The 17,265-nt window shown below is 41.8% G+C and overlaps 1 protein-coding gene across 10 annotated transcripts in view; it reads left to right on the top strand.

The window, feature by feature from the left end:
- MEGF6 (multiple EGF like domains 6) overlaps positions 1–17,265 on the top strand; it is a 255,960-nt gene that overhangs the window by 14,947 nt on the left and 223,748 nt on the right. For all 10 annotated transcript variants that reach the window (XM_073316362.1, XM_073316365.1, XM_073316363.1 and 7 more), the window contains 2 exons: positions 3,207–3,341; positions 16,868–16,977. In XM_073316362.1, coding sequence (XP_073172463.1) covers positions 3,207–3,341; positions 16,868–16,977 — 245 coding nt within the window. The remainder of the gene's footprint in view (positions 1–3,206; positions 3,342–16,867; positions 16,978–17,265) is intronic.

Raw genomic sequence — 17,265 nt, 5'->3', positions numbered from 1 at the left:
CCGTTCTTGTATTCCTAATTGTGGAGGAAACCTGATTGAAACAGGAACAAAACAAAACAACCACTTCAAAACAGAACAACACCTGCCCAAACCACCACCCAGAAATAGTCAGAATAAAGAGAGTGCTTGTGTACAACTAGACTAGTGTACAATCAAATCTTTTCAATGGTAAGAACCAGTTGGGACCCGTTAAGAGAATTCCTATCAGTCAGAAGTTGGGTGACATTAGTATTTACTTTAAAAGGTGGGAGCTGCACAGGATATAATACGTTACTTTAATTCCCATTGTAGAAAGCAGGGCAAGGCAGGGTGAGAGTGAACCAGAGCAGGACTTGGCAGTGTTTTTTCCTCCTAAGACCCACAAGTCACTCAGTGTTTACTCCTGTGACCCCAGACCATACAATTTTTGTACTGATATCCCTGAAGTATTTTCATTGTTCATTAAAAAATGTTGCAGTGCACAGTCATTTGTGACTTTTGAAATATATGTTCATTGTGCCATATATGGTCAAAATTAGGTTAGGAATCCACTCTGCTGGCTTCACAGTCATTGCTTTGAAAATTGGTTATAATACAATCCTGTAGCCGGCCAGGAGGAGGTGCTACAAGAGGGGAGAGAGACCTATTTTTGTAAACAGGATATGAAGTAACTCATTCCTAAAATACGTTCAGGTTTAATCAGTCGGGGAAGCAGGAATGCCAAATACAGAATTAACATTTTCTAAGAGAATGTTAAGATCACCAACACAAAACAAAAATCCTCTTTCTGAAATGTAGACCTCACACTGTACCAGCCCTATCGTGGCTGTAATACAGTAATGCAGTTGTAGCTTATTTATGGATCCCCAAACACATTCTCAGCTCTTCACTGTCCAAAACTTGTGATTTCAAAATATTTCATACCATCCATAATCAAGTTAGCAGTGGCAACAAAGGCTGACTTCCAAAAGGTTCTCCACTTTATTATGTACTGGGGGAAAATGCTTTTTTTTTTTTACTGCTTGGTAATAGTTGCATATCCACCTCAAGTTAGTCATGCTTGATAGTCAATGCTATTGTAGCTATAATGAACAGCAGAATATAAACTCTTTGCTTGTTGAAGCAAAGGTTTGGTCTACTAGGGCAAATCCCGTATGCCTGTTTCTTTCCAGGAATCAACCCCAATCACTTCTGTTCAGTGGGAGGGCATTTTGGAAAATATAAAATGAACTTAACAATAAACTAATATTTTATTTTGTGTGGAGAGGCAAAAGCAAATAGAAATAGAATTTATTAGAAATTTTGAACTCTGGGCCTCTGATACTTGAAAAAAGATTACACAGCTTATTATTTATTAGCATTTGGGAAACCAAAATATTTTCATCTTTTAATAATTTGGTTGCAAAGCACTAAGCCAATGAAGTTTGTACTACACATGAGTTCTTGATATGTCTGCTCGGATTTCATCGGTTTTTGAAGCTGTTGATTAATTTTACGTGTTCCAAATGCTATAAAAGAAAACGGCACCCAGTTTACTCATTCCCCTGGTTTGAAAATTCTGAGAGTATGAAGCACCTTCCCCCTCGGTTGTAAACTGTGAAATGTACTTGGAAGTAGATTTGTCAGTTATAGTTTCCATTTCTGAACCCATTACTGTTGGTGACTATCTTGACCTTTATGAATCTGGCAATTTAAAACACCATAAGCGGTTTCTTGGCCTGCCTTAATGCTGGTTGGACAATAATCAGAAGACCTTTAATGTGCTATATTTAAACAGATTTATTTTTTTCTCTTCTTATTTTGAGTATATATTATGGCAGGATGGAAACTGTCTTACAGTGTCTGACATTGGTTTCTTGCTCAAACTCCCACTCAAGTAATTATACTCTGATCACTTAAAATTCCCCATACATTTTCATTTGGAGACAGCATTTTTTACTTTCTGTTACAGGGAGCTTCCCAATGCAATTACTTCCTGTTCTAAGCTGTATAGTGATGCTGTGCATTCTGACAGGTTTCAGAGTAACAGTCGTGTTAGTCTGTATTCGCAAAAAGAAAAGGAGTATTTGTGGCACCTTAGAGACTAACCAGTTTATTTGAGCATGAGCTTTCGTGAGCTACATGCATCCGATGAAGTGAGCTGTAGCTCACAAGAGCTCATGCTCAAATAAATTGGTTAGTCTCTGAGGTGCCACAAGTACTCCTTTTCTTTGTGCATTCTGAGACATCAGCTGCATTCATGCCAGAGGTGGCAGCATACCAGTGACTGTTGAAGCGATTTTCTTTCTTTCTTTTCTTTCTCATCTCATCTCATCTCAAAGGAGTGTTGCCTTGCTTACTTAATCAATTGTTTATAGAGTTCTTTGAGATCCTTGGATAAAAGTTATAATGGAAATAAAAGTTATTTCAATACAGGTTAAATGGTATAAAAAGATGTGACTTTTATGCTTTTTTGCAGGATGACCACTATGGTATCTAAACATATAATCAAGTGGGGAAGAGTTGTGGGGCTAGGTGTTAGAGCATGGTACAGGGAGTCTAAACTCAGGAGTCCTATTGCTGTCTCTGCCACTGACTCACTGTGTGAACTTTGTTCAGATATTTACCTTCTCTCTGCCTCAGTCTGTCCACTTTTAACATGTTGGAGGCTGATATTTACCTGATGGGGTGCGGTGAGACTTAACTGATCCATGAAGGCCTTTGGTCCTCCAGTGAGACACTCTTGATGCATCCGATGAAGTGAGCTGTAGCTCACGAAAGCTTAGCTCAAATAAATTGGTTAGTCTGTAAGGTGCCACAAGTCCTCCTGTTCTTTTCTTGAAGTGGAGGTGCTGTTGTTATTTTATTATATTATTTGTACTGAAGCTAGTGCCAAATGTGGTGCGCTGCTCGGTAAGTAGACTGTCTCACCATAAGCATATTAAACCAGTGCTCCGTGATTTGAACTGGCTCCCTGGGGCTCCCAGAAGGAGTTTAAGTGTTGGGTGAAGTATAAGGCCCCCAAGGGCTTCGGACCTGCTTAGCTGAGAGGCTATGTCTCTTCCATTTCCTCCCGTAGAAATTAAATGAGTAGATAAATATTGTACAGAATATCGTCTGAGACGCTTTCTCAGAAAAAGCATCGCTTACTCACACCCTGTTCATTCTCAGGCTGTCAAAGCACAGTGCTGGTTCACTCCATGATGTTGAGGGAGATATAAATATGTCTGCTTCTCTCTGTTCGACAGGCCAAACGTTTGTGCGGAGCAAGAGCTGGTGATAGTGGGGCACAGGCAGCCATGTGTCCAAGCTTTCACTCGGATGGTCAAAGTGTGGAAACAGGGCTGTAGAGGACAGCCGTGGTGCATAGGCTATGAACGGAGGTAAGTGCTGCTTTCTGGTGCTTCTTTTCTCCCTTGTCAAATGAAAATAGATTTTTTCTTCTGAAAGGAAATGCTAACCTAACTCACTTTCTTTCAGCTTGTGTGTGTGGGTGTGGGTGTGTGTGTGTGTCTGTAAGCGTGTGCATGTATGACAGCGAGAAAGACACACAAAGATGCATGCTATTAGACTGAAATGTTGACTTCAAGTTTATTCAGATTCTGGACTGGAGGAGGTGGGGATTGTTGCAAAGGTGAAAAGCCAGACAGACCAGGCTGCCCTTCACCTTCCTACCTTCCTCGATGGATGAGCCACAGAACAGCATTGAAAGCAGCCTGAGAAGAGGCTTGGTGCAGTTGTAATGAGTGCTGCAGGAAAGTGAGGGGGTATAAGTGGTATATGCTAGTTTACAAAGGGGAGTGGACAATACAGGTGCTCCCCCGTTTAGCTCAGAGGGAGAAGGACTGGGTGTTAGGATATAGATATTCAGGCCTGTCTGCAAAGGCCTGTACTTTAAGAATTGAGGTGTATTCTTATCACTTGGCTAGTTCTAGAGGTATAAAAGAAAGAATCAAAATCACTATCTGCTGGTGTAAGGGCCTTCTCCTACTGTCACAGTCTGAGGCCCTGTTCTTAGGCTAAGGCCTTTGGCTAAGCAGCAGAGGCAGCCATAAGCTAGGAAGCGACCGGTCACCTCCTCACTTCCCAAACTAGTCACATTGAAATAAGGTGCTATTGGGCTGTTAGGAATACAGTCGTGTCCTGATAGTGCCTATCACCTCCAGAGAAAGGGAAGTGCCTAGAAAATGTAAAAGGAAACTTAGTTTGATAGCATCCTGTCTGGCAAGAACTCACTTATCAATACTGGGATGTGAAATCCTCACTTTTGTATTGTTTTGTCATTATAGTTCCCACTTTGCTATTGTTTGTCTGTCTGTATAATCTCTGTCTGGTTCTGTGATTGTTCCTGTCTGCTGTATAATTAATTTTGCTGGGTGTAAACTATTAAGGTGGTGGGATATAATTGGTTACATAATCATGTTACAAAATCATGTTACAATATGTTAGGATTGGTTAGTTAAATTTCAGGAAAATGATTGGTTAAGGTATAGCTAAGCCGAACTCAAGTTTTACTATATAGTCTGCAGTCAATCAGGAAGTGAGGGGGTGGGTGTGTGGGTGGGAGAGATGGGAACAGGGAATGGGAGTGGAGAAATTGCAATCATGTTTTGCTAAAGGGGGAAATGGGAACAGGGAATGGGGGTAAGGAAATTGGAATAATGTTTTGCTAAGGGCAGGAATGGGAACAGGGACACAGGTGTAAGGCTCTGTGGTGTCAGAGCTGGGAAGGAGGATACTAAGGAAGGAAACTGGAATCATGCTTGCTGGAAGTTCACCCCAATAAACATTGAATTGTTTGCACCTTTGGACTTCGGGTATTGTTGCTCTTTGTTCATGCGAGAAGGACCAGGGAAGGAAGTGGGTGAAGGAATAAGCCCCCCTAACACTGGGCAATGCAAAGAACATAAAAGGTGCATTATAAAGTAACACACCTAACAATAACAGCTAACAGAAGTCACCGTCGACTCGGTATTAGGACTCGCAGAAGGATCTGGCATTAAATTCAGTCACCAGTTTGGAGAATGCTAGTTGCTATTGTGTATGTGCCTTGGCTATCTGATTTGTATTGATTTCATGTTGCAGTTTTTATTAGGGTAACATAAAGAATTCATGTAGTGGCTGACTCAAACCTACAAAGGGAGGCACGTGCAGAGAAATATGTGGCTTAAAGCCACAGATTAGCCATCAATAGTGCAGCTATTTAATTACACCATGGTCTGGCTAGAAATAGGGGAATCCCAGAGGATTTTGTGAACCTTTAAACACAATCATGGGACAGGGACCATGTGTTCCTATGGGTTTGCACAGCATCTAGTGCAATGGGCCCTGATTCCAGCTGGTGTCTGTGGGTGCCAGTGTAATATAACTACTGTAACAATGCTCAATGTTGAGAATTTCAAATCCTTTAAGCATTTAGGTTGTAGAATATAGGGTCTCTGTTTGTTTTTGGAGCAGGTTAGCCATTGTATTTGTTTCCAGTTGTCTTAACCCACATTGCCTCTGTTTGCCATGATCATACCATGTTAGTTACATTAATTAAGTGCATCATCTGTATTATCCCAACAGCTTCAGTTGTGTTGACTTCATAGCAGGAAAGTACAGATAAAGTCACTATAAATGTTTAAAGGGCAGGGTTTCTCAAACTGATCACTTATTGTGAATTAAGTTTATTGTGTGTTAATAATAAAACTGGTTGGAAAACAGAAATACATTTTTGCTGACAAAAAAAATTCTCTGTCAAAAAACCCCACAGGATTTAATCAAGATTAGTTAGTTAAGATGATACTGGATGTGATTTGCCTGGCCTGCTCTGACCAGTTAGCACTGTGTCAGCAACTCAATTCTTCACATCCTGGTTCATCTGGTAAAATTTTGTAATGTAGACAAGAACCTAATGGCACTGGTGCAGATTTTCCAGGCAGCTTTTCAGTTACCAGGGTGCAACTTACATGGGGTTCATGGATAATTAAGTGAGCAGCACTTGTTCTCATTAACACATATTGTTCTTCTCTGTTTGCCAGTGTAATGTAGCCCCGAATTAACATTCAACCTGCTTTGCACATTTTCCTGTTCATGGGGTTGGAGTGTACTAGCCACATTTTCAAATAGTGGTGGCAGAGTTGCTCCCATGAAAGCTCTCCTTTTGTATGCACAGTTTTTACAGGTGTAACGTAAGTGCCAGTGTCTGAAAACTTGGTCCTGTGTGTAAGGCTTGTTTTGTATTGCAAAGTTGATCCCTGCCCTAGCTTTGCCAGTGATGTCAACCTTGATAATCTGCTTCCCCAAGAAACACATTTTCCCACACTGCCCCTTACAAGTGGAAAAAGCTCCCAGTCAAAATTGGTCCTTTCGGTCCTTCAATTCCTTTCTCAGAACTTGCCTGTTACTTGATACATGTAGGAAATTGCAACCTGATTAACAGCTAGGCAGGTGATGAGTTGTGGTTACAGTTTCTGATTGGTTAAGAACTGCCTGCATTCTGTTAACTTTTAGGACCCTGTCTTCCTGAACCTCCACCCCAGTCCACTTGTTTGTCTCACCCACCTGCTAAGGCTTGTCCTTTAGACTGTAAGCTCTTTTGGGCAGGGACTGCAATTTACTACGTTTGTATGGCATCCATCTCAGTGGAGCCCCATGCTGGTTGCCACCCCACGATTATAACGTTTAATAATAGCAAGGCCATTTTGTGTGGATAGGATCTTCCGAGACCCTCTCATATTCTCCCCTCTTTACTTACCTCCTACCCTGACACGTCAATTGTGGCCATCCTCCCCCCAACTGAGGGGGGTTGGAGGTTGCTTCTTCCAGAGCCCGTTACCGGCATTTCATATGTAATGAGGGGTGCTTTCCTCATTGGAGTTGTTTGCGCTGTGTCCACAGCCTTCCCAACCTCTGTCGATCTAGGGGGTCGCACGTTAGTCTACCAGTTCCTCCCGTAAGTATTTTAAATGATACCAAGTAAACAGTGAAGAGTAAGAACTCCTTGTGATTGTTAGTAGGAACTGACGTGTGTTAATATATCACAAAGTGTTACTTGGGCAATAGAACATGAATATAGTGCAGAATAAATCCAGACTACCTTATTTTATAGAATATTGTAAACATCATTTTTCTTATTTATTTATTTATGTAGCAGCTATTAAGAAAAAGGTTTAATGCTGGGTAAAAATTCAATGTTTATTATTCATATCCCATTCCCTGTCACCTGGTACCATGCTCTGCCATGCCAGCACTTTATAAGTCTCCTTTAGTGTCTCTTCCACACATGAAAGAATTCCAGAATGAAAGCGAAATGTTCATCTGCTAAAAAGCTCCAAATGACCTATATTCCAGGGGAAGGGCGAAGCAGTAATTCAAATGGATCTTTCAAAAGCTAGGCAAAGAGAAAGGGATGACGTCCCATCCCCCGACAGCTGTCCCACGTTGTTCTCATTAAAATAGAAGTCCCAAACCTGCCCTCTTCTAAACTGCACTGACCAAGGCAGCAGCCTCTTTCAAAGGCATTGAACCAGAAACACTGGCATATAAAGATGATTGTGAAGAACTGGATGTCCATATGATGGTGAGTTCTGAAGAGAAATTGGGAGTCTTAAAGACTGAAGGGACATTTTATTTTCTGTAACCACCTGACAATATGGGGTTATGTTCCTGGAACCAGCCATGTCATTTCAGAGTAATGTTTCATTCTCAACAATTTCAGCTTCAGAATGTTAACAGGGTCGCAGAAGTGATTCCTCCCTTCACCTATCTCAGGTGCTGCCACCACAGACTCATCCTGCGGCCTTACAAGCTAGCTGAGTTCTTTCTGCTTCTCGCCTCACCAGGAATGTGTCAGAATGTAGCTAACAGTTTTGTGGATGATGGCAAAATGGAGTCTGTCTCACTACCCTGATCTGTATTTGTTCCTATCTTGCTACAAGGTACAGGAACAAAATCTGTCTTTTTGTAATTAAAATAAGCAGATATTGGCTTGTTTGATTTTTGTACTATTCCTATCCCAAGACTTTAGGCCCATGGAAAATCAATGAAGAGCACATCACAAAATAAATCTGATGAAACAACACTAACAAAACATTAAATGCTTCTCACCCCCCTACAAACACAAGCTCTGCCCTACCTTCCCATTCACCCCCCCCACTAAAAGTCGACATAAATAGAGAGGTCAACAAATTCCCCAGACCGATGTGGGGAAGCGAGTTCCAGAGTCAAGGACTCTTCACACTGAATGTCCTACCCCCAGATCCTAACCAATCTAGGAACTGTGAGACTGAGTGTCCCAGCTAATCTCAACTGCCATGGTTTAACAGGAGAGAGTCCGGTCTCTAAGAAACACATAACCCAAATCATTAAAGGGCTTTATAGATTAAAACCCACACATAGAACTGCAGATCAGAGTTTTCTGTGGAGCACAGTTGTAATGTGTTCCATGTGGGAAGCACCACAAATCACGTAGGAATCTACATTCTTCACTAGCTGAGTTTTCCACCTGATCCTTACTGTAGTTGTATCTAGGGCTGGGTGAAATTTTTCAGCTGAAACTATTTTTGCTGAAAAATGCAGATTTGGGCCTGCCAGACTGTTTTGTTTCAGGTCCAATGAAACCTTTCCTTGACCTAAAATGAACGTTTTTTTCCAGGTTTGGCACTGAACAAAAAATCAATCACCTGCACAGCTTTGGTTGTATCTGCAATGCAGTAGTCCAGTCTGGTGCTGGACTGGGAGCAGATACGTTGTGGGAGAGTCATTCGGGGTCCGTGGCCACATTTTAAACTGACAGTACTAGGAATCAGTTTGAGCTGGAAATCCCATCTTTTGCAGGGTTTAAGAATATTAATATATTCCCATTTTCTTTTAATCTCATCAGAGCAAAGACTGCTCAATAATCAGAAGAATAATAAGATTGCCTGGAGCAGTTACTATACGAAAGTACAGAGAATCAACCCAAGCCATGAAAATTCAATTGAGGGACATGCTCTGATTTTTAACAGTAACAAAACTCTTCCCCTGATTCTAATGGAAAAAAGTTTCAGGCAGAGATTCGAGGACTGGCTCTGTTCCAGGATAGAAAAGGTGTTGAAACTAAGACACTGACACACATCCCTTTTGCATTTTATATCAGATTCCATGCCTGGGTTTTGACCATGTTAGATTGGGATTTTACTTCAAATTATTATTTGTTTGTTGGTTCTCCAGAAAGGTTGTTGTTTAAAAAAGGTACAGTGTGGTACTAACGCTACCTCTGAAATACGACTGTACAGTGTTCTGGGCTGAAGACTGATTCCGAGACAGTCAAATTGCCAGTGAATATGCTGACTCACGTTTAGGTTTGTTTGTGGGCGTAGCGGATGTATGCACATTCACTGTGCACTGCTTCCTGGCCTAATATTAGTCTTTCAGAAATCAGTGGCAAAAACTTCTCATTGACTTATGTGGAAGTAGGATTCTGGTCCTTAGTCACTGAAATGTTTAATGCGGGTTCATTGGCTTCTCTGGCTGTACGGAGCTAAAAATCTGAACAGATAAAGGTCTACAGGCTGAAATTGCCTATGCTGCAGTTAGCACTGGAGTTCTTTGAGGCTTGATTAAAGACTCACTAGGTAAAATCTATGGGCCACGTGATGCAGAACATCAGACTAGATGATCATAATGGTCCATTCTGGCTTTAGAATCTGTGAATCAGGGAATAACATGCTGCCATCTATGGGCTGTCTTCCAGCCGGCACTGGGAAATATGAATGTCAGATTTTCTGGGAAAAGATTAAATTAGCGCAGGATGCTGTCAGCAGCTCAGCTGTGGTCTACAGCTGCTGTTGGTTCTGTGATGTGGAGTTTGTTAACAGCAGATACGCATCAGTGATCATCTCTGTAACCTTCGAGCACCACTGAGTGAGGCAGCGTTGTAGTCTGTGGATGAAATCAGTGAGGAGCAGTGGGCTGGCGCTGCCAGAAGAGCTGTAATGTCTGCTCTGAGAGGTGATGGCGACTGTTGGGGAGATTTACTATGATAACTGCTATCATGAAGCAGATGACTTTGATGCAGAATAGGGCTTCCTTAAAAATGGGTGTAATATAGATAAGCAGGACCAAATTTAGCCTTGATGTAAGCAGGTACAACTATACACAAGTCAGGTGGATTACACTTGCCTGTGTCAGGGATGAAGTTGGCCTTTAGTAGTTGAAGTGCAGTGGTCTGAACTGAAAGTGACTGCAGGTGTTTCGCTTCTTAGGATATCAGATAAGTAGCAGGTGAGCCTAATTTGGGAGCATAGAGGCTGTTGAAAGCTGGAGAAGTGGGTTGTGAAGGAAGGACACTGCAAATGCTGAATTCTGGATCTTTCCTTCTCTGGTTGCTGTCCTGGCTAAAGTAGGTAGGGCCAAGCATTATATTGCTTTCTGCCCCCTTTTCTATTTCCCCATCCCCTTGAACAGTTATAAGTCTTTTTTTTTAAAGATGCATCAGGAAACTAATTCCAAGGAGGTACCTTGGACTAGAGACAGTTTTTAAGTGTTGGGTTTAAGGAATTGCTCTTAACCTATAACTGTCAGTAATTATCTTGGTGATAATATCTATGTAATGGTAATAAAGCAACAAACAAACCCTCTGATTTTCAGTCATAGAGTCTGTCTCTCTGACTGTGTTTGAGGAAGTACTTTGAAATGATAGGTGCCTTGTCTGCTGCTACTTCAAAGGCTGGCAGTTCTCCAGTCGCAAATGTCTGTTTCAGGTTGCTAATGCATGTTTTTTGACACTGTAAATCAAGGAACTAAAACAACATAATTTTCCATTGAGAACATCTGTCTACTTGTGAACAGAAGTTGCCTTGTACACAGGATGAAGGTAGAGGTTTAAGCTAACTATGTATTATTATTGCCTTTTTTGGTAAAAAAAAAAAGATTCTGTGTATTTGTTTCAGTTTGGTCTTGGTTTGGTTTATGCACTTTTTAGTGAATTGTGGTGCTGGTGAAATGTGCTGACTTGGCAGCCCCGTAGACCAAAGGTCTCTCTGTTTGTCCACAACAGACACAGTGCAGGTAGCTGTAGCCTGATTCCCCATTCTGTCTGCCGAGGTACATCAGCCCTGAAGTGGCCTGACCGTTCCTAAGAGAAAGAGAAGAGTGTATTATCCAAGCCCGTTCAGTCCTTAGCTTCTGGATTAAGACTCCAAACAAGATTTGGGTGGCTGGTGGGTTTTTGGAGTGGACCCCTGTCTGCTAGGAACTGAGCAAAGGCCCACCAAGATAACTTCATAGTTTGGTTTCAGAGTAGCAACCGTGTTAGTCTGTATTCTCAAAAAGAAAAGGAGTACTTGTAGCACCTTAGAGACTAACAAATTTATTTGAGCATAAGCTTTCGTGAGCTAGAGCTCACTTCATCGGATGCATTCAGTGGAAATTTATTTGAGCATAAGCTTTTGTGAGCTACAGCTCACTTCACTGAATGCATCCAATGAAGTGAGCTATAGCTCACGAAAGCTTATGCTCAAATAAATTTGTTAGTCTCTAAGGTGCCACAAGTCCTCCTTTTCTTTTCATAGTTTGGCTAGCTAATTTACAGAGTCGCACAGACCCAACACTGAGAGCAGTCTTGGAAAGAGACATCACCTTGTCTGAGGGTGGAAATCAGAGCCCTCAGAGGTGGCCAAATAGTGGGTTGGGGCAAATGGTGTTTCATAATTCCAGGGTGGATGACAGCTTGTATGTTCCAATGCTGGGATTTAGTTTCTGCCAAAAACCATGGGGCTGCTCCCATGTAACTGGGAGCAGAATTTACCTATCGAATATGAAAAATAAGTGATATAAAAGGAACTTTAAAAATCCTTTCATCAGGCTGTCTCTGCTGTTCTCTTCCTTCTGATCTTCCTGCTGGAAGTTTCCATTACAGCAGCAATACATCCCACTAGAATGACGATCTGATGCCAAACTCTCTTGTGCCGTGCAGCTGAAGTCACTGGAGTGCACGGTGACGGCATCCATGTGAATGTTATGCAGCCTCCGTTTCACCCACTGGAGCTGCTCCAGTTGGACTGTGCTCCAACAACACTGGGTTCAGGAAACATATTAACAGACTCAGGATCTGACACACAGAAGGCTGGTCTGACCTTGGCTGCAACTTATCTGAGTTAATGGACGTGACTAGGAAAATACAGCATCTGCTATTCCTCTCCCTAGTGTAGTTTCACCTGTTTAATGTGGAGCAGCTGTCTGCAGGGCTGCATGGACAATAATTCAGTAAACGTTAGTGGTAATTATCGATAGCCCCTGATGTCCCTGTGTATGTTCTTGTGGCACTGCAGATACTGGTAAAGTGATATCATTTGGAGCCTAAACCCATAGCAGGCCTGCTAAAATGGATGAATTTTGTGTGAGTCAGAGTCCACTGACAAATGCATTGTTCCGTTTTTTTCAGGCTTTTTCTGGAGGGCGGGTGAATACTGGTTGGGGCAATGGAGAGCAGAAGAGGCACCACTATATGTATAGAAAATTGTAATTGTAACTAACACGTTCATAACCATAACCTGGATGCCTATCTCAGAGTGACTGTTCAGTGCATTACAAGCTTCCATAAAAGATCTTACTCCATATACTCTTACAGTAAAATAACACTGTGTGCAATCAGTTGGTTTAATTGCTTATTTTTGAGGGTTTAAACCTTCTGTTCTTCCCTTGGGGTGTCTGGACACGGATTGTCCAAGAGTCAGTTGGGTTTGAGAGGGCTGGTTGGTTGTTTTTTGGGGGGTTTTCTTTTTGGACATTGCTTGAAGTGATAGTGGTTGTTTTTATAAAATTTGTATATGGGCCCAGATTATTGGGGTTGCCACATTTTATAAAAATAAATAACACTTTATGCTAGAAAATTGACTGTAGGGAACAGTCCTTCATTGACTGGGGCATTAGTAGTGGTGGACTAGATTATCTAATAGGTCTTGTCCAACTATCACTTCTGTGGTCCTGCTGGTGTGTTAATATGTGGGACCTCAAGACATGGTGGTTGCTGGTTTAGAGTGTGAAAAATTGTTTTGCATTGGATAAACTAAACATCCAAGGGGTTGTGTAGCTAGCTGCTCCTGGAAATGTTATATTTTTGGTACTATTTGTGTCTGTTTTAACAACAAAGAGTTTAGTTTGACATAGCCTTCAGGAATCACACGCTGATGCATGTATGCCGTGTACTCAAGGGTATGTAAATGGATCTTTCATCAGCAGGACACTATAGTATTTTTCTAAGCTAGAGTTCCATTAGCTCTGGCTGTTCTGAATAACTCTGGGCCAGAAACTCTGAAAGAGAAAACAAAAGCTAAGATAAACAATCTCCTTTAACAGTTCTTTCCACACCTCCTTATTCCGCCTTCCACTTTCTTTATCCTTGGTGACATCCATAGAGGCACTGGCAATTGGGACTGTGGAAAATATTTGCATCACATTTTAAATCTACTTGAACTGAACCTTGAGTTCAAGATTCAGTAAATGTGTTAATCTTGGGCCTGACATAAAGTTAGTTGGAGATGGGCCAAGGTTGTTCACTCACACAGCTCAACTAGACATTTAGAAATCTGTTGAGGGCAGAATGGAACCCAGGCTCCGTGCAGTAAATAAATAAAATCCCGCATTATTAGGGAACCCAGGCTCCGTGTAATAAAATCCCGCATTATTAGGTTTTATTGATTCTAACGGAGGGCAAGAAAAAAGAGGAATTTGACACTGGGTTGCCGCACTAGCTGGTGGCTTTGCTTTGCCATCAGAATGAATGCTTTTCATAACTGTTATCTCGACAGATTAACGGTTTGCCGCTGAGCTGGTATTTTATGCCATCTTGGGGAATGTTGATTGTTTTGGGTCCCATTATCTATATTTTGCCATTTCTTTTTGTGCAACATCTCTGGATGCTCTGTTAGGTAGCAAGAGTAGCTCTCCATCCTATCAACTTCTGGGGGTGGGGGGGGGAAACTCCTGAAGGAAGTTGTGCCAGTGCTCAGTTGAACAAAAAGATCAGAGAATCATTCAAATTAGGGATGCAAAAACACCTAAGTTATTGAGTCATCCCAGCAGGTGTGGAGAGTGGTTCCAAGAGCTGTGTTTTCTCCAGTCTAGTTTTCTGTGATCAGTTGTAGAATGTTATATTGGATCCCATTTTTCTTTGTAAAGTTTTGCATATGGCAGGACTTTTCAATATCCTCAACTCCTCTCCCGTAGTTCTTAGCCTCTGCTATCTTAGTTCCACTGCTTCCGTAGGTAGTCTGTTATAATATCTTAGAGAGTTTTAGGGTTAAGCACTGCTTCCTCTACTCCCCTTTGACCTACGTAGGAGCTGCAAATGAATGTCCAAGGGCAGAATACAGTCTATAAAGTTTTTCCTACTGTCCTTTGATTTTCCTTGGAGCAGCTTGCCCTCCATGTATGAGTCTATGCAGCCTAAAAAAACCCCCCACACTGACTGTTGTAGTACAGTCCAGCAATGTCTCAGTGAATCTGCATGGGGAAAAAATCTTTTCCTGTCACAACAATGCATAGAAATGTTTGTGTTCCCCACTCATTGGTGAGTAATATTATTCATTTCTACACTGAATGCTTTTGGGTTTAGTTACATATCGCATCCCTGGCATTAACTTTGCACATTGTAATGCACATTACATTACATTAAAAGCAATATTTGTTTTGAACACAAGGCATTGGGTGGTGAGAAGCTCTTGACACCAAGAGATCCCGATAGATTTCAGCCTGATTGCTAGCTGTCTTTAGTGAATTCCATTCTTAGTTGTGTGTGAACCCAGGTTACTTCCTTCACAATTTGCTAAAAGCTTGTACAAAAATGGGTAACTGTTTTTATTTTTATCAGCTGTGACCTCATATACTCATTGGCAATGAAGTGTAGTTGAAGATTTCCTTCATGGGAATTAATTTGGTTAGTGCATCACTATTTAGTTTCTTTGTAGAGTCATGTAGACAAAGTCAAACAACCAGGATTAGTTAGGGTAAATATTTTCAGTGGATGCGTACAACACTTTCAGCTGTGCCAAATATTTGTTGTTGCTGTTTGTCCATTGTGCTTTGGGTGAGCAGTTTCATTTTCTGCCAAAGTAGGATTTCTAAAATCAGCTTCAAACGTTTTATCTCCGCTTTTGATTTTCAGATACACAGAGCACTAAATTTTCAGGGGGAAAAGTGTCACATTTATTTATGTTTTAACTCAACATCTGTTCGTCAGACTGACATCTCACCTGGAAGTCATGAGCAGGAGTCATTAAAAGATCTTCAGCTTCTGCCTTAGTACAATGTCTGTGGTAACAGAGCCCCATTCCTGCTCAGGGCCGTGGGCATTACCAAAAATAAGCATAATGATCCTGCTGGGCCCTGAGATGTTCTGGAGCTTCAGCTGCTGCAAGAGATGTGGTGTGGCTTAGTGGATAGAGCACAGGACTGGGACTCAGCAGACCTGGGTTCTATTACTGACTGTGCTACTAGCCTGCTGGGTGACCTTGGGCAAGTTACTCCCTCTTTGTGTCTCAGTTTTCCCATCTGAGAAATGGGGATAATGATATTGACCTCCTGTGTGAAGGGCTTTGATTTCTATGAGTTAGATATTTACCATGTGCAATAGATTTGTTATGGCAGCTGGTGGGGGTTTTTCAGGATTTGGTCGGGTGGGATATTGGGGTGGCTGTTAATTGGGAGCAAATTGCCTAGGGAGATTGTGGAATCTCCATCATTGGAGATTTTTAAGAGCAGATTAGACAAACACCTGTCAGGGATGGTCTAGATAATACTTAGTCCTGCCATAAGTGCAAGGGACTGGACTAAATGGCCTCTCAAGGTCCCTTCCAGTCCTATGATTCTATGATTCCAATTCAGCCAGACCCTGAAATGCACCACACTGTCTAATTTGAATGTAAGACTAATAACCCCTCCCTGGGAGAGGAGCAGGTTCACTAGAAACTTGGCACAGGATTGCTGTGAAGGTTTTCAGTCCTCTGGGACCCTTTGAAGAAATTGGCCTGGACAGTGGGTTCTTTACACAGAGCCCAGTACTGGGTTCATGTGAAAAGCAGTGTTGCATGTGGCACCCCATGTCCTGGCACCCCTTTAGTGGCCATAGCTGTCAGTCATGAAGCTAGTTTTATTTTATATAAATAGAACAGTTCTGGAAGGGGTAAAGGAGTGGCAGGAGCCCCGAGAAGAGCTTGATGCATTTAAGAATGGGATTCTAGAACTGTATTGACTGCGGTAGCAGGAGACTAGACTTGATGAGCCAGAAGGTCCCTTCCAGTCCTATGTGCAGTGATGTAGGGTTGAGTGTTCGTCATGGTTGCTAAGGGGGGAGCAAGAGAATTGAGGAGACTGGAAACTTCCCCACAGCTCTGCCTGTGAGTAGCTTGTTGGTTAATCCACAACTGCATCAGGAGCCGTCTGCGCATGGAATAGCTTGATGTTTTCCGGTAGGATGCTAGCATATATATGTATATATATTTAAATTCCTTCATCATAAGCCAAATAGTTTTTGAGCTCTCACCAGCCCCTTGGTGTGACTCGCTCACCGGTGCTAGATTTAAATACCTGTTGTTTTTATAAATTGACTTTCCTTTGACAAACAGCAGTTTAAATTAGGGGGGAAGCGATTTCACAAAACTGCAAAGGAATTAATGAAATACACAACTTGGACAAGAAGAAAAGTGCTAGGCTTGTTCTGGAGCCCGCTCCCCCGGGCTGTCTCCTACCTCTTTAAAATGGATTGAAAAGCATTATGTTACGATCCATGATTGTTATTAGAATATGTGGGAAACTATGCAAAGTATTTGAAATTGAATTCTTTTTATTTAGGTGCTACAGTCAGATTTGAATCTTCTGTGCACTCCATTTTAATACTAAATCCTCCTCCTCCAGGGGTTAATGGTGGTTGTGTTTTGTGTTTTAGAACAGCATATTACACAGACTACAGGCAGGTGTACAGCATGGAATACCAGACTGTGTACAAGTGCTGCCCAGGATGGTCCCAGCTTGGAGGGGATGCTGGCTGCCTTTACTGTAAGTACCACTGCGCACCGATGAGGTTTTCTTCTCATTCCAGTTGTCTTTGCATGCTTATTTCATGGTCGGTACACTGCGGCAGATGCTGTAAACCCCTGTCTTAGAAGAATACTTTCTTTTAATGGGAGAGGAAGTTTCTCTCTGGACTCCTGTGAAGTGGTGTGAGCCACTTTCTGTTTTGTATAGAACTTCCACATTCTAACACACGGAGATTTTCAGGGTCACATTATTCAGTTACCCAGTTGCCAAAAGCTACTAACATTTTAAAACGTATCACAAGCTGGT

Source organism: Lepidochelys kempii, chromosome 18 (genome assembly GCF_965140265.1).
Source record: "Lepidochelys kempii isolate rLepKem1 chromosome 18, rLepKem1.hap2, whole genome shotgun sequence".
NCBI lineage: Eukaryota > Metazoa > Chordata > Testudines > Cheloniidae > Lepidochelys > Lepidochelys kempii.
The sequence above is the reverse complement of the archived record's forward strand: the minus strand, read 5'-3'. Positions and strand labels throughout refer to the sequence as shown.